This window comes from Crocodylus porosus, unplaced genomic scaffold (genome assembly GCF_001723895.1).
Source record: "Crocodylus porosus isolate Cpor-Errol unplaced genomic scaffold, CroPor_comp1, whole genome shotgun sequence".
In the NCBI taxonomy this organism is placed as follows: Eukaryota; Metazoa; Chordata; order Crocodylia; family Crocodylidae; genus Crocodylus; species Crocodylus porosus.
Window position 1 is genome coordinate 258,142,425 of NW_017728886.1, and position 22,941 is coordinate 258,165,365.

The 22,941-nt window shown below is 41.7% G+C and overlaps 1 protein-coding gene across 7 annotated transcripts in view; it reads left to right on the forward strand.

The window, feature by feature from the left end:
- Nucleotides 1-22,941, forward strand: part of PHF20L1 (PHD finger protein 20-like 1) — an 83,570-nt gene that overhangs the window by 1,761 nt on the left and 58,868 nt on the right. For 5 of the 7 annotated variants that reach the window (XM_019552909.1, XM_019552941.1, XM_019552918.1 and 2 more), the window contains exons 2-5: nt 13,014-13,185; nt 13,327-13,411; nt 16,130-16,218; nt 18,432-18,494. In XM_019552909.1, coding sequence (XP_019408454.1) covers nt 13,014-13,185; nt 13,327-13,411; nt 16,130-16,218; nt 18,432-18,494 — 409 coding nt within the window. The remainder of the gene's footprint in view (nt 1-13,013; nt 13,186-13,326; nt 13,412-16,129; nt 16,219-18,431; nt 18,495-22,941) is intronic. The other 2 variants (XM_019552948.1, XM_019552959.1) reach the window with 1 other exon arrangement.

Here is a 22,941-nt window from a genome sequence, read left to right on the forward strand (position 1 = left end):
ACAGCTGGGGGTGGGGGGGTACTGCTTTGTGTACTCTGGGGGAAGTATGGGGGGCATGTGCCCCCTGGAGCTGTGGGGGTTGGGCCAGGGCTGTGCTCAGGTAGGCTGCAGTGGGCAACAGCACTACAGTGGGGGGTGGGGGCTACAGCCACCTTAATTTGCTGTAGCTGGCTGGTAGCGCCCCTTCCCAGCACCACTGCCTCCACTTGCTCTGCACCCACCTGCAGCCTCCCCACCAGGAAGAGCCCAGCACAACCCTTGGCCCCGAACCTGCAGCCTGCCTGCGCCCCGTGCACAGATCTGGGGCACGTGCCCCTCATACCTCTCCCAGAGGTGCATGCAGCAGTAGGTGCTTCCTCTCCTGTTCCCTGTGGATGAGCTGCCCTTGGCTCCATCCTGTGCCCTGCCCTGGCTGGGCAGCGCTTGCCCCAGCCCTATTCCCTCGCTCACAATGGAGGCCTCAATCTGTGCCCCCATGTGCCTTCCCACCTCCCTCTACCCCCACAGACTTATCAGCCAAATGCTGCTCTTCAAGTGGCCAGGCTGCCTTCTGGCTGTGTGCATGCTGTGGCTGCACGCAAGTACGTGGCATTTATCACTGATGTTATCAGCCACCTCTGCCAAAAAAACCTGATTGCCGATAATGTCAGTTTTCCTTTTATTGCTGCAATATGGACCGATAGATCGGTGCACCTCTAGTTTAAAATTCCAGAGCTGTCAGTTTGGCATATCTGAACAGCTTAAAAGAAACTTTTTTGTTAGAAGCAATCAGGGTGTACTTAATAAAAAATAACAAACAAACACTTTTTTCTTTTATTGTTTAAACATTGTTATTCTCACCTAGTGCTGTAGAAGTACAGAACATTTTAAACTTATGATTCTTTGAAACATGAGGGTTTTGTCTGTTAAAAAAAAAAAATGGAGGTGTTTTGAGACTACCAACACTGTCATAAAAGTAACAAAAGGCTCATTAAAAATAATACTTTTTTTTACTTTACCCGATCAATGACAAACTCTGATTAAAGATAACACCCAAACTATAGGATGCAAGAAGCAGTAATACAATTCTTTGAGTTTAAACGTATCAAAACAAGGTTTGCTGCAGCTCTATTTATAATAAGATGACTCGTTTTATGACAGCATCCTATGCAGGAATTAGTACTAAATATTTGCAGCTGAAACAGTGCCTGGTACAAGATGCATTGTGTAATTGGAAAAGAAATGAATGTGTGTGAACTCTTAGAAAATTCATATTTCTGTTCACTTTATGGAGAAACTGTCTTGTTTAATTTAGGCCACATGTTATTTTCCACCTGACTTGCTCACCTGTGTTTAGGGGCTTGGTGATTTTTAAGTCACCTGTCTGTTTTGGAGCTAAGTTTATCCATTTTATCTTCACACAGAAAAAGTATATTCCCATACCTGGAAACTTTTTTTTTTTTTTTTTTTTACATAACTTACATGAATTGTGTATTTCTAAAAATAAATACTAGACAAGCATGAAAACTGCTAGTTTGCAGATTAGTTTAGGTCTTTCCAAATCATTATTAGAGAGGAAAGGACTTAATAGGTTGGTATCATTTACTGGACCAGCTGTGTAGTTGGATAAAGTTAAACAAGTTTTCGAATACAAGACATTTCTTCTCAGGACCGGACTATCCTGTACAGAACAGAATCTGGTTGCACTTCAAGGAGGGCCTGTTAAGGGTGAGGAGCATGCTATCCCTATGTGATGGAAGAGTAGGAAATGGAACAGGAGACCTGAGGAAGTTCCTGCAGAAGAATTTCTTGCATTTGAAAGCTTGTCTAACTTTATCCCAACTGCATAGTTGATCTGATAAAAGATATCACCCTAAGAAATCTTTGCCTCTTGCATAGTTTCAGGACCATCATGGCTACAGAATCACTCTTATACTACCTCTTGGTGTTTCTTCCTTTCTGAAGTTTATTCTATTTTAAATTTTCGTTTGGGTAGTGGTTATTTAGTGGCCGTTATATGGTGTTTTGATGTCAAATAAATTTATTGTAGGTTCTGTTTTCTTAGTGTCTGATTGGTATGAACCAAGAATTTATTTTAAGGACACTTGACTAGTACTATTGCTAGGGAAGAGGGGAGTCTCTAACTGTGTTGGTCTAGGAAACCTGCTGTTGGTGATTGCATTTAAATGTGTTTGTTGTTGGCATAGTCTTACCACTGTTGTGGCAACAACCACAACAGTTCCTTGTAAATTGAATAACTTCTATGAAATACATGATGTACAGTTGCACAAGGAAGTTACTGGAACAAAATACTTTCCTGCACCTAAGTCACTTTATCAGTTCAAATTTATCTAAAGCCTGTTTGAATTTTTGGTAACAGATGATAATTTAAGATTTCTGAAAATACAACACAAAATAGATGCAGGTTACTACATACTTGGGTGGGTATGTTAAAATAGAGCAGGTTTACAAAAGCATAGAAGGGTTACCTTTTTGCCTTTTTGAAGAAAATCCTTTCCTTTGCCTCTGTTCTCTTTCTTCAGGGTTTGATTCTACAGGTACATAAATGTTTGCAGGATTAGGCTTTGGACCATGTTCCATGATGCAGGAAACATGGTTTATACTTGTATATAAAATTCTTGAAATTATTCTGGATGTTTTGTAAGCAATGCCATGTACCTTTCTTCACTACTATGTTCTCATGATCCTGTGCATCCAGCTCCCTTCCTTGTTCCATGAGTACCACATTCATGCCTATTATCATGTCAGGAAGATTGCCACTAATAGGAGACAGAACGAATTCATACTTCTTTATTTGTTCATGCACAGAAACATGAATTCAAGAAAAAAGTGAGGAGCGAAGGAGGCACAGAGGTGGGATAATTAGGGTATGGGGTAGATTTAGGGTAGAAAGAGATCACTGTCTTGAGCTCATCAGAAGAATGGTTGTTCCTGTGAAGAGGGCAGATCAGAGGTCTGGGCTCTGGATTGGTTTCCCCCCTCCCCCATATCAAAGAGAAGCCCAAAAAGTTGTGTGTAAACTTTGGACAGGAACATTCATGCACAGGAAGCAGTTCCGTTCATTGCTTGATGAAGCTTTCAAGTGATGGGACCTTTTTCGTTTTTGAAATTGGATGAATCTCTAACCTGAAGTATGTTTAGCACTGGCCTATCTAAAAGAAGATGAAGGTGGCTATAGAAGTGGTTGAAGAAGCTTGCAAATAAAAGAAGATTGTCAAGATGGAGGGGTCTGGAAAGAACAATGTAGTTTCATTCTCTAAGATACAGAAGGAAAAATGGTCTTGGGGTCAGTTCATAAGTCCTAGAACTGGTAATCAAAAGAGTTGGGCTGATTTTGGGATCTTTCATCCTGTACAGAACAGAAGCTGGCTGCTTTTTCAGGAGGTGCAGGAGCAAGCTATCCTGATGCGACAGAGGAATGGGAAGTGCAGCAGGGGACCAGCCTGGCTAGACAGCAATCTCTTTAATGAGTTGAAACTCAAACTGGAATCTTACAAAAAGTGTAAACTTGGTCACAATAATAGGGAGCAATATAAGTGTTTGCACATGGGCAAGCAGGGAGAAAAGGAAAACTAAGGCACAATTTGAGATGCAGCTAGTAAAGGACATAAAAGGCAGTAAAAGAGAGTCTACGAGTATGTTAAAGAGGAAGGCTAAAGAAACCATAGGTCCCTTACATGGTGCAAAAACTAATCTAGTTGTGGATGATGCAGAAAAAGCTGAAGTATTTAATGCCTTTCTTATATTGGTGTTCACAAATAGTGGCAGCTACCAGTTAAGTGCATTTGATGGCAAAGATAGGGAAGGAGACAGTCTAGAGTAGCGGTTCCCAACCTTGGGTTGCAACCCAAATGAGGGTCACGGGAGCAATGCCAGCAGCGCCGCAATCAAAGGACGAGCATGCTGGGAACTCACCTGCCCTTGGGCTGCTGTTCCACTTTGCTCCCAGCAGCGGGTCGTGGCAAAAAAAGGTTGGGAACCACTGGCTTAGAGTAATGGCAGAACAGGTTAGGGATTACTTACAGGAGCTAGATGCTTTCAAGTTGGCAGGGCTGATTACTGAAGAAACCAGCTGTGCCATCCTAGGTTACTGAAGAAACTGGCTGAAGTAATTTTAGAGCCATTGGTTAGCCTCTGAGAATGGGTGGGGGGTCAGGTGAGGTCCCAGATGACTGGAAAAGGGCAAATTATAGTGCCTGTCTTTAAGAAAGGGAAGAAGGAAAATCTGGCGAGCCAGAGATCAGTCGGCTTGATTTTGATACCCAGAAAGCTCAGGGAGCAGGTGTTCAAGTAATCTATTGTGATGCACCAAGAGAAGAACAAGGTGGTCAAAAACAGCCAGCATGGATTCACCACAAGGAAGATGAAGGTGGCCTGACCAATCTTATTTCCTTCTATGATAAAGTAACAGACTCGGTAGATATGGAGAGCAGTGGATGTGATGCATCTTGACTTTATCAAGGCCTCTGACAGAGTATCTTGCAATGTTGTCATTAGCAAGGAAATACAGATTAGACAAAAGTACTGTAAGGTGGATACATAACTGGTTGGATCATCATACTCAGCAAGTAGTCAACTGTGGCTCAGTGTCTATTTGGGATCTGGTATCAAATGGAGTATCCCAAGGGTCTGTCCTGAGTCTGGTATGGTTTAATATCTTCTTTAATGATTCGGACAATGGGATTGAGTGTATGCTCAGCAGAGTTTTGGACGACACAAAGTTGGGTGAAGTTGCTGACACTGGAGAGTAGGGCTAGAATCCATAATGTCCTATACAGACTGGAGAAATGGTTTGCAGTCAACCAGATGAGATCCATCAAGGACAAATGCAAAGTCCTGCAATTGGATACAATAATTGTGTGTACAAATACAGAGTAGGGAACGACTGGTGAGGCTGCAAGTACTTCAGAGAAGGCCCTGGGTGTAACAGTGGATTACAAACTGAATAGGAGCCAACAGTTTTGTCTTGTTGCGAAAAAGGCCAACAGCATAGTGGGTCATATGAACAGGAGTGTCACTGGCAAATCAAGGGAAGTGTTTCATCTGTTATGTTCGGCACTGGTGAGGCCTCATTTGGAGTACTTCATGTACCTGAAGGATGATTACAGAGAGAATGGAGATGGGCTTTTCTGTAGGGGACAGGACTAGCAGCAATGGCATTAGGCTGTAGCTGAGGACATTTAGGTTGGAGATTAGGAGGAGCTTTCAGACAGTGAGGGTAATCAAGCATTGGATCAAACTACCTGGAGAGGTTGTTGGATCTTCTTGGAAGTTTTCAAGGGCAGATTGGATAGACACTTGGCTAGAATGGTTTAGCTGGGGATCCTGCCTTGGAAAGTCCTACTTTCCAATGATCCTAATGCTGGAGTGTTGGAAAGCCACTGAACCTCTCGTTTTCTCTGTCTGTTAAATGGAGTTGTTTCCATACCTTACGCACACAGCTCATTATTTTAGAGAACACTTTTAGAGGCTCAGATAGAAGATGATGCTAAAGTGTAAAATATTTTCAATTATTGGTTAATGAACACCGTTCATATCAGATTAGTAAATATATTGGTGAAAATAGCCATTTATGAACTTCTATACCTGAGAAATGATGCATGCTAATATGGAAACTTCAAGATGAATATATAAATTGGAGAGAGACTGGGTTAATTTGACATAAGTTTATCATGTAATTTACTTGTGTCTTTGCCAGCTTTACAACATTTCTGTAGTTTACGTGCAATGCAACTGTTACTACTTGAGAGACAAAATTGAGCAATGTGTAAAGTTGGAACATGCCATCAGCTCACAATACGGACAACCCCTGGATAGTGCTCTTAATTGGTTCCAGAAAAACCGAGCATTAAGCGGAACTGCGCTAAGCAAACCCCGTTTCCCCATAGGAATGAACATAAATAGAAATAATTAGTTACTGCTGCTGCTTGCTGCTTTTTGGCGTTGCCTTCCCAGCCCCTCATGCCAGCCTGGACCCACGCTTCTGCTGCCCTGCCCTGGGCCTCCGCCGGCCTGGGTCCTGGCATGGGCCCTGCACTCATGTTCACCCCCCTACTCACTGCTTCTTACCGCCACTGCCTCTCCCCACCCTGCCTGCCCACCTGCCAGCTACTCCAGCCCTACGTGCCAGCTCAGGAACTCGCGCTACTGACCAGACCTGTGCATGAGGCCCCACGGGCCCTGGCCCCAGGCATGGGCCCTGTACTTGCTGCCGCTTCTCCCCACCCATCTGTGCTCATGCCTACCCCCCTGCTCACTGCTGCTCACCCCACTTGCTGCTACCGCCACTGCTGCTTCTCCCTGCGTGCCCTGCCGCCTCCTCGCTGATTCCACTGCATGCTATAGCACAACTGGCTGAGTGCTCGGTGAAATCGGGTATCCATTTTAAATGAGCGCTGTAGCGAAATGTGGTTTTGGTTAGCGCTTTTAAGTGGGGGGGATTGCCTGTAGTTAATCAATTCCGTCAGGTAGGCTGGCATTTGAATAGAATCTTTTGGGGTTTGGGAATGCTGTTTCTAGCACGCTTGCAGGCTGCACCTGTGCTAGTGCAGATGTTTGTTTCCCTGGGGACAAGTAGCAGTGACACACCTTGTGTCGCTGCTACTTGTTTCTGGGGAACGCTTATGCCACATGCTCTGGCATGTGGCAGGTTACTGAAGGTGGGGTAGGGAGGTTGGGGCCAGCAGCTGTGCTGGCCCCAGCAGCCTATGTTGGGGGCCTTGGGGAGCTACAGCCATGATGCTTCTGCAGCAGGTCTCCTGGCCGGCAGCTGGAACATGGCTCTGACTGGCCAGGCTTTGGTTATGGGCAACATGTGGTGCCATGACATATGCCACCCTGCTTCTTTTCAACATGGGTTTTTTTGACCCCCAGAAAGGTAATGCAAAGTAGCAGTGTGGGGAATGCCTTTGTGTGCGGTGTGTGGCACCACAGACGGGTCTGCGGCATCACATAATACTTGCCTGCACTCATCTGGACGCAGCTGGAAAGTTTGAGGAAAGACCCTCAAAAAGAAAACTTTACCATCTGTAGGCATTACTGAGTAGAGTTGGATAGAGCTAACACAGGCATTATTAAGTACAGATTGATTGGTTTTAGGTAAACAGTATAAAGAAAACCTGTTTATTCATATTTTCAGGAGCCCCTTTTTTTAGTTGTTTTGGATCCTTTCAGTTCATGCTGTAATAAAGGGAAATCCTGGCAAATTTATTTTAAATTAGCTCAGGTTACTTGAATTAGGCCAGATATTTGTTTTTTGAGTTGTGACTGTGTGCTAGAGCTTGTGTTGGAAGAAATGCTTCTGCCATTGTTAATCAGGACATGGTATGGGGAATGTACAATAGATCTTGTTTTGCTTCTTTTTATAATGCTGTTTCATCGTACTTGCATTCGGTGTTAGGATTGAGGAAATTTCCGTTTCATCCTGTCTGGCAGATGCAACCATCTTTTTGCTTTACTATTTTAAATGGAAGAAGAAGCATCATGGATCTTATTGACAGGAAAAGCTGTGTCCTGTATGTCAACATTTGTCAGTACAGCCCTGGGTGGAATGTCAACATTACTTTTTAATAAAACAATGCAGGAAACTGCATTCAGTTTTTTTTATTAGACTATATCAGTTGTGACAGTGTTGAATTGGGACCTCCAAACCTTAATCAAGGATTGGGAAGTGAGTCCTGCAAGAAAAGAAGTTGCTTAAATTGTAGAAGAGAAGATTTTTGTAATGTGCCGTTTTATTTTTTTTTACATTGCAGAAGTGATGCTTGTTGCTATCTTCTTTCTGTTACCAGCAGGGGAGTTTATATTTCTCCTGAAAATACCTGAGTTCAAAATCTTGCATATTAATTTTTTTATCAGAGCCCACCAAAAATGGAATATTAGAGAAAACAGCTCTGTAGCAAAATGTGCAATGGCAAATTTGTGTAATGTTGAGCATGTTAACCACATGTTCAGCATTACACAAGGCCCCAAATGGTCTCTACCACATAGTTCTGTGGCTTAAAATGTGTACACTTTTGTAGTGTGTAACCTTACCGCAGGGGATTTAACCCATCTCTGTTATCTTCTCTTTTTGTTAGAGCTGTGAAAATGTTGTTGTTAGTTGACTTTGACAGTCAGTCATTTTGTGGGCTAGGATAGTTCAATGGATGAATAGTTTTTTATGCCTAAAGACTAGGATTAAATTTGGCTTTGATAATTGGGCTTTTTGTCATTGTGTCTCAATCCATCACTTGTTTTGCATCATAATGTGCGTTTTGAGAGCACAAGTTAATGGAATTTAACACATAAATAACAGTTTTATTTAATTCTCATTTTCATATGTAACTTATTAAGAAGACGTTGCCCATAATGTTATGGTTCATAATTCCAGCAGTGAACCATAGGATCCAGATACTTTGCAGGGTTTCTCACTCTCCTGTGAAGATGAGGGTTTGCAAAGTATCTGGGTATATAAAGAGCTGCAGGAAACAGTTATGTAGGACTGCTGAGAGATTCTAGCTGTTTGCAGCAGCTTTTATGTCAAAGGGCATATCTACCCTGATCAGCTGTGTGAAACCACTGATAAGTTTCAGCTGATTGGTAAAAGCTGTTAAAAAACAAACAAACAAAAAAACCCCAAACCATTCTTAATTCAGCAACCTGCTGTGAATTAAGTTGGTTGCAGACTACTCTGTTACAAATGATCTTCTTTTGTATCTGATTCCAGAAGTTGATCACGTAGTAGAAAAATATATGTGTTGAATATAGTAGTCAATGAATAGCATGATTTGTGATCAAGTAATATATTTGATGAATAGTACTAGACCCATCATGATTGCTACATCTTTTCTTTTTCTTATGTGCATCTTGCTTCATTCTTTCATTTTTGTTGATGTGCTACTTTGTGACGTTTCTTCTTGGGCTTCATTTTTCCTTCTCTCCATACATTCTGCCCTCTGCCACCGCATTTCTAATTTTTGTATTTTCTTTCCCTTTCCATTTCTTCCCCCAAAAAACACAGTCCCCCTTGTACTTTGTTTCATAATCCCTCTGTCTTCTCATACCTGTATATACCTGTATGTAGGGCTTTGAAATTATATCAGGTAACTAGTAGACAGAGAACTGTCGATCAGGCACAGGGTGATAAACTGAAGAAGAGGTGCTGTTACAGGAGTGATGTGCAGATAAAAATACTGCCAGACTGGCGTTTGCCTTCAATTTCTGCCCAATGGCTCCCTTTTTTTTTTCCGTCGGCCTCTAGCTGGAGGGTATCTGATGAAATTGAAATCCTTGTCCGAAGGGAAGGTTTACCCCGAGTATAATGTGCTACTAAATGCTGCTCTCTTCTTTTGGGTTGCTGCAAGGATGATGTCTCCTCTGCTTCCATCCTCCATTTCTGGCTGCTCCTCCCTGTTGAATCCGGTATTTCCATTGCCTGCCTTCTATAATGCTTAGAACTTTTCCAAGTAGCTGCAGAATGAAACTGCCTGTAAGCTGCATAGTCATTCACATGCCTCCCACTAGTAGTAAAAATGGACACAACTTTTTTTTTTACTTGGTTTGAATTTCAGCGGTTACATAAATGCTAAGTTTACAGACAGACAAGGCTTTGCAGTCTGCAGGCCTGGGAAGACGGTATTGAATCTAGTTTTATTTAATTAACATTTTCAAGTTTAATTACATAACCCTAGCTAGAAACTTGTTTGGGTTCTTTTGTTTTTGTTTTTTTTTTATTTTAAAGAAAACTCTTTCTGCAGCTGTTGATGCTACTTGGGAAAACACTTTACCTTCCCTGGGTTAGTGGATTTTTGAAGCTGTGTTCCTCATTTGTAAAACAGAAAAGTAAATTTTTTTCTCTTTCCATGCTACTCCATCCATTTTAAAATAGCCCTTTCAAAACAGTGCATGTGTAATCGGTTTTGCTGCTTTCTCTATTGTCCGTCATACTTTATCTCATATAGGAACATGAGGCCCTCATTCTTGCACTACTTTGGGAGCTCACCTGCAGTCTTTTCATAGGCCTGCAAAAGTGTTTGTCAGGAACACGGCAGCTAAGCTACTGTTTGAGTTTGAGGCCAGGAGGTTGCCTCCGTGCAGAGGTTCAAGGCAAAGATGTTGAGGAGCAGCAGGAGTTGGGGCTTCCTTGCAAATACCTTCAGTTCTGGTAGCCCCTTTCACAGGTTAGAGGAGCAACAGGAACTTAGGGGCACTTGATCTGCTGTGTCCCTTCACAAGAATAGGAAATGACTGAAACTTTGGCATTGGGAGGATCCTCTTCCTTCCTCCAATGCTATCCCTAAGCTAGGGAACAATAGGGAGCTGGGAGGTGGAAGAGGGGTGATGTTGTCAAGGGTGAAGAGTTCTTCACACTCAGGAACTCTTGCAAGTCTGATGGAGGAGCTGGGGGTCCTTATTCAAGGCTGCTGCTGAAGAGGCAGGCAGCAGTGAGCACAACGATGGGAAATGAGGTGGGACAGGCCCAGTGTTGTCTTTCAATTCTCTTTTGCTGAAAACAGCTTTATGAATGGGAAGAAAGGAGAACATTTCCAATATTTAAAATTAAGTTGAGATGGGTTCTTAAAAAAAAATCCTGACGTATGATTTGCTAGTTGCTTACTCAGCAACTGGTATGTTTTTAAAAAGAAAATTCATCTTGCAAAGTAAGATAGCTCAGAATTTCTGAATCAGAGGATCGGCAGGTGGTGTAGAAAATGATTGCTGAAGTCATGTCTCTAATGTTGAGGCAAGTCTCTCATTGTGGGAAGTAAACAGAGTCTCCTATTTGGGAGATAGGCAGCCTTCTGTTCACCAGGACATTCCTTATCAGTACATGTTTTTATCATCTTCAGGTATCTCTGGTTTATTTAATCACTCCAGCTTTTGGAAGGCTAAAGCTCCCAAAGGAAAACTTTCTAGGGCAATCTGAATTCCCAAATCAGTTTTCATCAAGTAAAAATAAAAATTGCCAGATTGTTTTAGATAGATCTTTGTGCTTTTTGTCCCATTCGGATTTCCTGAAGCAAAATAGATCTTGGAAAACAGTTTCACAGACATAGATATCCACAGAACCAGAAACCACTCCCCTGTGCTCTTTCACAGATGCTAATAATAGGAAATGTGCAATATCTTTGCAAGATTGAATGAGCTGGATTTTACAAAACTAAAACAAGGGGATAGTTTTAATCCTTACTAAATTGTAACCAGAACCTTAAATTGTATAGGGTTATGATTTGTTCTGGTGAGGCTCTTCGGAATGAGTGGGTATATGCAGAGGTTGAGGGAATAGTAGAACCCCCCACTCCTTTAACACTGAGGTCTTTGTTTTGATAATTATGTAATCAAAAACTAAAAACTGAACAAATAATTGCTGTGTATTGCATTCAGTGCCAGTGAAATCAGTGGAGCTGTACGTTAATAGTTCAGGTTCAGTAGGAATGCTTTATTGACTTCAGTTGTTTTTAGAGGTGTGCCATATATTGGTGCCGTATCAGATTGGCACCGATCAAAGAAAAATTAACATTATCAGCTATCAGCTTTTTTTGGTCGGTGTAGCCAATAACGTAATGATAAATCCAATATGCCTTCTGACTGGGGCCCCCAGACACTGCGTACATGCTCGCAGCTGCACTCATGCACGTGTCCAGGAATGCAGTCGGGTAGTGTGGAAAGCAGTGCCCTGCAGGTAAGTCTGTGGAGGGGAAGGGGCATGGGGTGGGGCAGACGGAGACCCCCATGGTGAGGGAGGGAGTGGGGCAGGGGCAGGGCGGTGAATGGAACCCTGGGGCCAGGGTGGGGAGCAGGATGGAGCCGTGAGCGGTTTGTCCAGGGGATCAGCATCCTGGCATTTAAAAATGGTGGTAGGGATGCTTAAACTAAAGCTTGTTGAATGAGCTTTAGTTTAAGTGCCACTGCCACCATTTTTAAGCAGCGAGATACTTAACTGTGGCAGAGCCAAGCAGAGTGAGGGAGAAGGCCAACGTGGGCTGCCCACTGTGGGCTTGGGGCTCTTTGCCCTGCTGCCTTTGCTCCAGGGGCCATGCACTGGCCGTGCCACGTCCCCTACCCATCCAGCGTCAGTGGTGGTGGCGAGTTGTGCCTCCGGCTGCTGGATGGGCAGGAGACATGGCTCCCGGGGCCAAGGAAGCAGGGGGAAAAAGCCCCAAGCCCACAGAGGGCAGCTCACCTCTGCCCTCACCCCACTCAGCTCTGCTTTGGTTAAAAGTGTCCCAGAGCTTCAAAATGGTGGCAGTGGTACTTGAACTAAAGCTCATTCAGGCACCTCCACCACCATTTTTATGCCTTCTGACTGGGGCCCCCAGATGTTGATCCCCTGGAGAAACTGCCCCCAGCTCCATCCAGCCTCAGGGTCCCATTCACCGCCCTGCCCCTGTCCCACTTCCTCCTCACCGTGGGGCCTTAATCTGTTCCTCCCATGCCCCTCCCCCTCCACAGACTTACCTACAGGGTGCTGTTCTCCACGCTGCCCAACTGCTTTCCTGTAAATCGGTTATTGGATCGGTATCAGTCAATATGCCTGGTAAATAATCAGCTATCGGTATTAGCCAAGAATACATTTATCAGTGCACCCCCTGTTGGTTTTTGTTTTCTTGATTGCTTTGATTTGTCTGAAATGAATGAAGCAATTCTGTGGATACTTTATTAGGCAACTTAAAAGGTCTTGCTTTAAACCAAAAAAACACAACCATTCTGCTAAGCATAAAACTCCCAGCTTTTAATCCAAAAGGCCCATTAAAGTAATTTTCACATTGTAACATTTAACACAAATCTGAATTTGTGTATGCATAGTACTATATAATAGAACTGTAATCTCTCATTTAATTTATGTAGAAAGCTTTTCAGTTATGTATTGTCATCTTAACAGTTACATATATTTAGAAAACATATTTCAATTTCAAACTGATTTTCAGTACAAAATGGCCGTTCAATGAGAACTAATATTTGTTTGAACTTCTGTAGGCTAAACATGTCTGGAAAAAGCTGGTGAATTGACACATTTCCATTTATTGCTCAAGGTATCCATCTCGAATTGAGAAGATAGACTATGAGGAAGGGAAGATGTTGGTCCATTTTGAACGCTGGAGTCATCGCTATGACGAGTGGATTTATTGGGACAGCAATAGATTAAGACCCCTGGAGCGACCAGCACTCCGGAAAGAAGGGCTGAAAGATGATGAAGAATTTGTTGTAAGTAGTAGTTTCTTTTCCTGCATGAGCTATTGCATTTGCTTTCTAAAGCTAAATATTACTGCCAGATTTGTAACATGTAGGTTTCTTTAGAGGAAGTTTGAAGCTCAAGATATTAACTATTAAAATGATTTTAAATAGGATTTTAAACCTGGAGAAGAGGTGCTAGCTCGTTGGACAGACTGTCGATATTACCCAGCCAAGATTGAAGCAATTAACAAGGAGGGTATGTATATAAGTGCACTGTAGCTGTAAGTACTCTTTTTTTTTTTTTAATGTGAACACAACTATGGTCTACTCAAATGAAGCATGGCATATCTGTATCTTTAAGGACAGGTATTTAGAATGTCAAATATATTGTAAGATGCATTATTATTTTAGTAGATGGGAAGCATTTGGTTTAGTGAGAATGCCTGCCTTGAAACATGTTGCGTTCCATAGAATTATAGAAAATTGGTGTTGGAAGGGACCTCAGGAGGTCATCTAGTTAAGTGGTGCTCAACTTTTTTGCCCAGCTGGCTGGATTGGCTAAGCCTGACAGGCTTGGGATTTTGGAATTTGGCAGGGGGAGGGTGGTTGTATTAATGGCCACCACTCCCCTGCCACCAAATTTCCAGACCTGTGGGGTATCGTGCAGGCCAGATGTGATGTCTCTGTGGACCACACTTGGCCTGCAGGCTGAAAGCTGAGCACTCCATGTGTAGTCCAACCACCTGCTCAGAGCAGGACCGTCCTCATCTATATCAGCCCAACCAAGGCTTTGTCTGCCCTGTTCCTAAAAACCTCTAATGATGGAGATTCTGCAGTCTGTCTGGGTAGCTTGTTCCAGTACTTTACTACTCTCCTACTGAGAAGGTGTTCATAATGTCTAACCTAAACTCTTGAGATGCAACTTCAGACCATTGCTTCTTGTTCTGGTATCTGCCACCACTGAGAACAGTCTGACTTCATCCTCTTGATTAAATCCTCCCTCCATTCTTCTCTTCTTCGGACTAAAGACACGGTTCCCTCACCCTCTCCTCATGTTCCCCAGTCCTCTCATAATTTTGGTTTGCCTCTGCTGGACTCTTCCCCAATTAGTCTGTGTCCTTTCTATAGTGGGTGGCCCAAAACTGGACACAGCACTCCAGATGTGGCCTCACTGTTGCCAAATAGAGGGAAATAATCACGTCTCTTGATCTGTTGGCAGCACTCCTAATGCAGCCCAATATGCTGTTAGCCTTCATGACAGCAAGGGCACGCTATTAGCTCATATTCAGTTTATTGTCTGCTGTAACCCTCAGGTCCTTTTCTGTGGAGCTGCTGCTTGGCCATTCAGTGCCTAGTCTGTATGAGTGTGTGGGATTGTCCAATCTTCCAATTTGTCAAGGTCTCTCTGAATCCTATCCCTACCCTCCACCGTATCAACTACTCTGCACAGCTTGGTGTCATCTGCAGACTTGCTGAGGGTGCACTCCATCCCATCTTCCAGGTCGTTGAAGATATTGAAAGACACTGGCTCCAGGACTGACCCCTTGGGCAGTCCACTAGATACTGGCTGCCAACTAGACATTTAGCTTCTGATTACTACCTTTTGAGACGGACGATCCAGTCAGTTTTCTATTCACCTTATTATCTACCCTGTATTTCCTTAGCTTGCTTGTGTACTAAAAGCCTTGCTAAAGTCAAGGTGTGCTGCATCCACTACTCTGTCTGCATCCACAGTGCCAGTCAGCTCATAGAAGACAATCAGGTTGGGCAGGCCTGACTTGCCCTTGGTGAATCCATGCTGACTGTTCCTAATCCCCTTCTTCCCCTCCAAGTGCTTAGAGATGGATTCATTGAGGACCCATTCCCTGGCTTTTCCAGAGAACAAGGTGGACCGGTCTGTAGTTCCTCAGATTCTCCTTCTTCCCTTTCTTAAAGATGGGCAATATATTTGCCCTTTTCCAGTCATCTGGGACATCTCCCTATTTGCCACCAGTTTTGAAAGATAATGGCCAGTGGCTCTGTAGTTGCATTGACCAGTACTCTCAGGTGCATCCTGTCTGGCCCCATGGACTTGTGCATGTCCAGCTTTTCTAAATAGTCCTTAATCTGTTCTTTTACAACTGTTGGTTGCTCACCTTCTCCTCAAACTGTACTGCCAGGTGCAGTAGTCTGGGAGCTGACCTTACCTGTGAAGACTGAGGTAAGAAAGGCATTGAGTGCTTCAGTTGCAGCTTCCCCCATTTAGAGACCCACACTTTCCCTGATCTTCCTTTTACCCTCTATGAACTTGCACATGTAAGTTGTTCAGGGTAATAAGAAGACTATTCATGCCTCAATGTTATATATTTGAATTTACAATGATTATGTTTAAATATCTAAATTATATTAGAAAGTGGGGCTAGACATTTGATTGTTGGAGAGAGAGCATTGTGCAGTATTAAAAGGAAAAAATGTTAACTGGTTTGGGCACATTTTAAAAAATGGGATAGTATTTGTATTGAATTTAAGAAGAATTAAAGAAATATACTAAATAGTTTAGTAGTATTCAAACAGAATGGGACTTGATTTTGCTTGTAGATATAAATGTTCCTCTGTACTGATAACGCAACAATGTAACATTTTTGTTACTCCATTAGAACTTAGTTATGCACCAAATTAAAGAGCTGATTTATGATTGTCCAAGTTGTGGGAAATGTAGAAAATGTATAAGAATTGGTTTTAAAGTTTTAGTTGACCTGTCCAAGGTTCTGAATCTGTATCCTTCAAGGAGAAATCATAATAACTGTTAAGGGAAGAGTTTTAATGAGATGTATAGACCTGTTTTACTTGCCTAACCAAAATACTCGCATGAGCAGGGATTTGGTATGTGTAGGACTTTAGGCTAAAAAATGAAGTGGCAAAGATTGTGTGGAAGTCATCAGGTAGATACTTTACTTTATACCTGCTCATCATGATTGTGTCAATCCTATTCTAGGAACCTTCACTGTACAGTTCTATGATGGTGTTATTCGGTGTCTAAAAAGGATGCATATCAAATCTATGCCTGAAGATGCCAAAGGGCAGGTAAGGATATTAGGAGTCTTCCCACCTGTTCTTGTTGGTTACCAAAAAGGGCACAGGGTATTACCAGAGTGTCTGTAATCAAGTTCTCTGCTGATTGTTTCACTTAAGAAGCATCTTTTTTAGCTCAGTATTTTTGGACTTGCTGCTGCATCCACTTTAAGGCCTTTCTTGTCTTGGTTCACCATATCTCACTGAAGGTGATTACCAAGAATGAGTTTTGTCACCCTAGCTGTCAAACTTCTGGCTGCAGTATGCTCCTTTCACTGAATCATTTCTATCCTGAATATTCTTCTTAATGCTGCCAACAGAGGGGCCCCAGGGACTAAAGAGGCACTCATCTCATCCGTTTCAGAAGTGCCTTAATGTATCAGTGGTCTGCTGCTGGTTGGAGTTTTATATAGGTAGACTCTTCCCACCTCATTCCGTAGTTGTTTGCTCTGCCAGGCCTGTTGGAGTCAGTCAGGAAAATATTCCTTGACTTATGACATTACCCCACCATTCTACAGGTGATTCTAGTAGGAAGTAGAGGAGGGTTGGGAGGTGCAGGGAACTCAATATGCTCAGTGGAAATAGAGAACTAAATTGGCCTAAGAAGCAAATTTTGTGTCCAGCCTTTATTTAACCGGTAGCTGTATATCGTGATATAATAATCATGAATGCAACAGTAGAATGTAAAGAAATGTTGGGGTCTTAGGCAACATGTATATGTAATTGGCATTGTTTAAAAGTGAAGAGATGAGATTTAAATACAAATCCATCCTGTGCTTAAACTCAGCCTCTTTCTGCAGTGTTAAGAATGCTTTGGTGAACTACAGCACAACATTTCAGACACTAATTATCACTACCCCCAGTGATTGTGTGGGGGTATAAATACTCTTTCACTTCACTTTACAAATAGGGAGTCAGAGATAACAGATTTGTGAGTTGACTAATCCAAGGGTGAGAGCACAGAAGTCGCTTGTTTAGTTCCGTGTTTATTCCACCCAACCGTCTTGTCTCCATTCACACTGCGATACTACTCTGTGGCCATAGGCTTCTTTTAGAGGAACAAGCTTAGTTGCAAATAGCCTGCTTGGGATATAGCTTTCAAAATCCCTGGCATCATATGCCATATGTGCAAACACCATAAATCCTGTGTTTCTCCAAAATTGAGTGCTAAGGGTATGGATTTCATGTAATCTCTGAGGCTGAACTTAGGGTGTGCAAGACTAATTTCATCTGACAAAAAGTAACCCTCTCCCCTCCCAAAACCAAGAAACCCCCAGACTAATTTTTGATTGATTTGAAAATACAGCTTCAGATGAATCTTTAATGTTGTATATTAAATTCAAATCCCAACATTTTCTTATGACAAGAAGAATATAGGAGAATTTTCTTGAGAGAGGGCATTTGAAAGGGAATTATTTTATTTATTTAAAACTAAGAAATTGAAACATGTAGAATCTAATTCTGAAACCAATGCACAGGTACAGAAATAATTTATTTTGTAGCTTCTTTGTTGATCAGAGAAAGGGACACTGTCAACAGGATTCCTTATAACTGACTAAAAAAAATCAGTTTTCTAACCCCAAGTAAAATAGTGTGCCCTTATTTAAATAATAATAATAACATTCCCTCACACTTTTATTTACAACTTTTCCTGTTCCCTACTTTTTATTTCTTGGTCTTCCTATCATGTACTTAAGAGCAGTGTGTGGGTGGTACAGCTGACCAGGAAAACACTGACACCAAGTATTCTCAAAATACTGTAAAACTTGCAAGTTGAGCACATCTGTTACTGTCATTTTAAAGGTGATTGATAACAGAAGTGTAGGTGCTGTATTTTTAGCTGTAAATGTGGTTTTTATTTTATCTTATTTTTTAGCATTGATGACGTCTCTTTTAAAGAGATACTTCAAAATGTAATATTCGAAGCGTACCGCACTGTTTAGTGCTCTGGTACTCGTACATTCATACATTTCAGTTGTGAGGGTGGAAAGACAGTATATATAAAATACAGTGTTTGTATAGTACCATGTATGGAGACTAGACAAGGTTCTTGCTTGGAGATGCCTGAACTCTTAAATTTAGATAGAAACCCAACAGGAGTGGGGGAGAGGAGACATTGAAAAAGCTGGGGAAATGAAAACTGCCCTTGTGGAAGCATTTCCAAAGTATTCAGATAACTTATTTTTTTCTATTTCATGTTTTTGTTTTATCTTCGACATAATTAGGCGCGCGAGAGGGAGCAGATAGCGCCGGAGCTGAGATTAGTGACGGAAATCGAACCAAAAGAAGTGAGTTTTGAGGAGGGATTTAAAGGAGAGGGAGGGCACTTGGCACTCAGGAAGAGGAAGCTGAGGAGAAAGCACATGGCAATGTGTTTGGGACAGAGACAAAGCAGAGGTGACATGAGGAGAGAATGCGAGTGGAGTTGTAAGTGGGACACAGCTATGTAGAGTCTTAAAGGTGAGAGCGAGGAGTGCAGTCTTGATTTGGAAACAACCAGTCAATCAGTGGATGGTGTCTGCATGGGTCTCTTTGTCTGGGTGTGCATGTGGTGGGAGGGATAGCACGGCAAGAGAGGAAAGAGCTATCACTGAACTATTTTAGATAGAGAAGTAAAGAGGTGATAGTTTTGATAGGCGGTAGGAGAGGTGAGCATCACAAATTGGGTGTTGGCAGAAGGGTTGAATTTTAGAAATGCTACTGTTTTTGCCTTCTCACTGTTGCAGTTCTGAGACTATAAACTCACTTCCAAGGCTTGTCTTAGCCTTGAAATACAAGAAATGCTGGACAGTTGATGCTTAATTATTTTTGAAGTTTGCAGTTTTCCTCATTTTTGTTTAGACAGTCTGTTTTGTATAATGACATTAGAACAGTGATTCTCAACCAGGGTGCCACACCACGCAGGAGTCTTAATTCTTTCAGGGGCATTGTGGGGTCTGATTCCTAATCATGCAATGTTAGCACTGTTAGGTGTGCAATCATTCACAAAATACACATAGAGATTTCAAAAAGCAATCCATAGTGTCAAAAAACATTCTGACCTGTAGTTGGCTTTTTGAGTTCTTTGCAATAGAACAACACTCACTTTTCCATGGTTAAAAACGCATGGAAACTATGAGTTGGGGTGCCTTGAAGCTAACGAGGGGTGCCAGAAAAGTTGAGAATCACTGCTCTGTAGCTTTCTCAGTAGTCATTTGGTGTTGGGCCCCTGAGCTCTGGAGAAGAGCCATTTTTAACCAATTGGAGTATAGCAGTTTGCCTTAATGTTTAGTTATTATGGTAATCTTTTGCTCTAACTTACATCAGAATGCCAGCTTCACCTGACTGGTTGAGCCATTGACTCTTCTGTAGCCTGTTACAGCTTCCCTTGACCTCAGATACAGTCTGATTTAAAAATACATATATTTTAAACAGGGAGGAAGATGAAGGGAATTGAGTCTTCATAAATGGGGGTCTGGAATATTCATTGGAGGGAGATAAGGGAATAAAACATCAGCTAGGACCTTATGAATTAGCTGAGGTACCTATATTGGATGTGGTTCCATAATAGGGACTTTTCAGTTGAATAGAAAAAAGGGTTTATAATGCTCAGTAGGAGCTGGTGAGGAGAACTACTACTAAAGACTGGTTACCTGTTAATAGCTGGATCCTGCATTTTGTATATACAGTGTTTGCCACAAGTCTGCAGTTGCCAGTATGAGTTACATTTTTTTAAATAAAGGGTTCCTGAGCCTTGTTATATCCCAGTGTTGAGACTTGCTATTGTATTCGATGCATTATAACAACCTCAGGTAAAGAAAGACTTCAGGAATCACTGAAGTTTTTGTTCCTCCTCCTCCTCCTTCACCTTCTCTTTCTAATGCTGTATTGAGGAAAATAAAGGTTTCTAAATCAGTTCCAGACAAACATTTGAAACACCTGGAGTAGGGATTTCTGTGCATATTGAGAGAGAAATGTGCATCGTAGTTCACTGGTTCTCAACTGGGGTGCCATGGTGGCAGCACCCAGGTACAAATGTCTGTGCGTTTCCCCTGCATTACGGCTCTCTAATTGGCCTAAAGCAGGCGGCAAAGCTACCTTGTGCCGTGCAGCGCTTCCTGGAACAGTGCCCCATGCAACTCCTGGAAACAGGCCACCTGTGACGGGCCATGAGACTGTTCATTTAGGCGGTCACTTAGCAGAACTTCATGGTAAAGATAAAGAATTTGCCTTGTGCCTTTAGTTTTATTTATAGCCTTTCTGCTGAAATAAAATAAAAATTGACTTTATAAGTCTTTGGCCAGCTCCCTTCTTTGAGTTGAGTGGTCTTTAAACACTGTGCTGAATGAACATAAATAGAACGCTTGCAGTGTCCAAACCTTCCTGTCCTGAGTTTTAAACATTTAGACTCCCAAGTGTTTCCTCTTTACAAGTAACCCCAACCAGTTACAAGGCTCTGAACCTGAAAGAGTTCAAGTGTATGAGTATAGGTCTGAGCCAAGCCCTGTTGCCTGTAACTGGCACTCCCAGATGAAAATTAGAAAGTCCTCCCTTGAAGACCCTTACTGGGATTTAACCCCCAAATACCTTTTTCAGCATCTCTGAGCAGGTACCCTTATGGGTAAAATGGGGTTTTTATTTATTAGGTTTATGTGCTTCTTTCCCAAAACGTCTCAGGGCAGCTTATAATACAAGAGAAAAAGACCTAAAAAACAGCAAAAATTAAAATGAGCAAGCAACCTCTCCTTTCTCCTCCTTCCCCCTGGAGAGAAAAGTCAAATTCATGTTAAGAGGTGTTAAAGGATCTGACTTTGTCACTCCACTAATTCTGTTTACGTAGCTTACTCAGAACTGCTTTTATTAACTTGTAGACCTAAACTTCTGTACATTAAAGAAATAAAGTAAGATAATCTGAGATCATTAAGCTAATACTACACAACAGATAGCTTTGCAACGTGACTTCTTTCCCTTGCTCTTTTTTATAATTTATTGTTCTTAGATGATAGAATGTGTGGGGGAGAAAGTGTTTATTTCCCCTGTCTATTAAGTATGACTATCTGGTATTGTATAAATGATGTTATTGTCCAAGCATCTTGCACTAAGTGAAGAATTTCTGCTATTTTGGGATTGGGCAAAGATGGCCACAGCGTGTATTGCAGAAGCTCCAGTTGTCTTTACTTTTGCAGCTAATTCTGTAGATCAGTTTAGCAGAGATTTATGTTGTATACAGTTTGAGACAAGGATTTTGTTTTTATTTGGGGGTGTGCATGGTGCCTTGCTCTTAGATGGTGCTATATAAGTAATCTGTGCAGGTGAGTGTCCAGTAAATATTCACCCCAGACTGGTAGATACCTGCCTAATCAATGTTTCTTGACAGCCCCAGAAGAATTTAAAAAAGAGGAAGCAAATTTAATGTGTTAGTGAGAAGAGAAACATTTGCCTTCTCAGGAAGCACAATTTGAAGCAGTCGGGGGCTCGCACGTTAAATGAAGGATACATATCTAGTTGATTTTGTTGCATCTCTTCTCTTAGAAATACACTTGCTGAAAAGCAGTGGTAAAAATGTGAATTAAATGTTAGGTATGGGGAAAGAGAGGGAAAAATATGAATATATTGCATTCATATAAACTAAAGTAATATCCTCCTCTTGCCTTTAAAGAAGGCACAAAGAATAGGCCTCAGGATAGTGATGGGGAAAAGTAACAAGAATTATAGGACAAACATGGTTCCATGTGAAAAGGGATTTAAAGGACCAGGATTGTTTGGTTTACAAAGGAGCAAAGTACACTGACTGGTAGCAGGGAATTTCTGTTTACTTTGCTCATAATATGGTAGTAAGGAAACAATCCTGTATAAATTGCAGCATGTCTGCACTGGATGAAGATGCCTCTTATAGGCCTGTGCTCCAAAAGCATAGAGGAAATTGTTGTCCTTACCTTAGTCATTTTGGAAGTGTATATTTGAGAGTGCAGTCTAAGTGTACCTGGATATATGCATGAAGCCAAGCTTTCATGGTTGATAATGGATGATGTTTTCTTGTAATATGTTTATAATTTTAAAATATTCCTTGGGTTGAATACTGTGATTGTTGTGCTTTTTTCTTTCTACATATAGCCTGTAATCTTTTGTGAAATTTCCTGCTACCTGATGTTTGTACAAATGATTTAGAACTGCAGAGTAGTGGAAGAGAGGGCGTTAGGAGTCGAGACACCTAACATCTGCTGCTGTTTATTCTGGGGACAAGTGCAAGTCATACATACTGTATGATTCAGTTTATCCATCTGCAAAATGGGAGTAATCTTTTACTACCTTGAAGGTGGATTGTGACTAATTGCTGTTTGTAAAGCCTGTTGAGATTATTGGATGAAGCTTGCAAAGTATATCACAGTAAAAATAGGATCTGCCATTACTCCAGCAATCCTTGCAGGCTGTGTAAGAGTTATCACTTCAGGATCTTACTTGATTATCAGTTTGAAATCAGAAGAAATCTATTCATGTTTTATGTAGTGCTTTTCCTTTTCAAACAGTGAGGACAGTGTAGGTTACACCTGGAGGCAGCATGAAAAGGTGTTAATATTTCAGCAGTTTATTTTGGGGTGAAGTTTCCTATATTTCTATAGGAAATATAGATTAGTTACTAGGGAACAAAGACAAAAGTCCTTGAAAAGCTAATAATACAGAAAATTCTTTTTTTTTTTTTTTTTTAAATATCCACATAGTGTTCTGGGAATACATTTGAGTTTACGTACAATATGT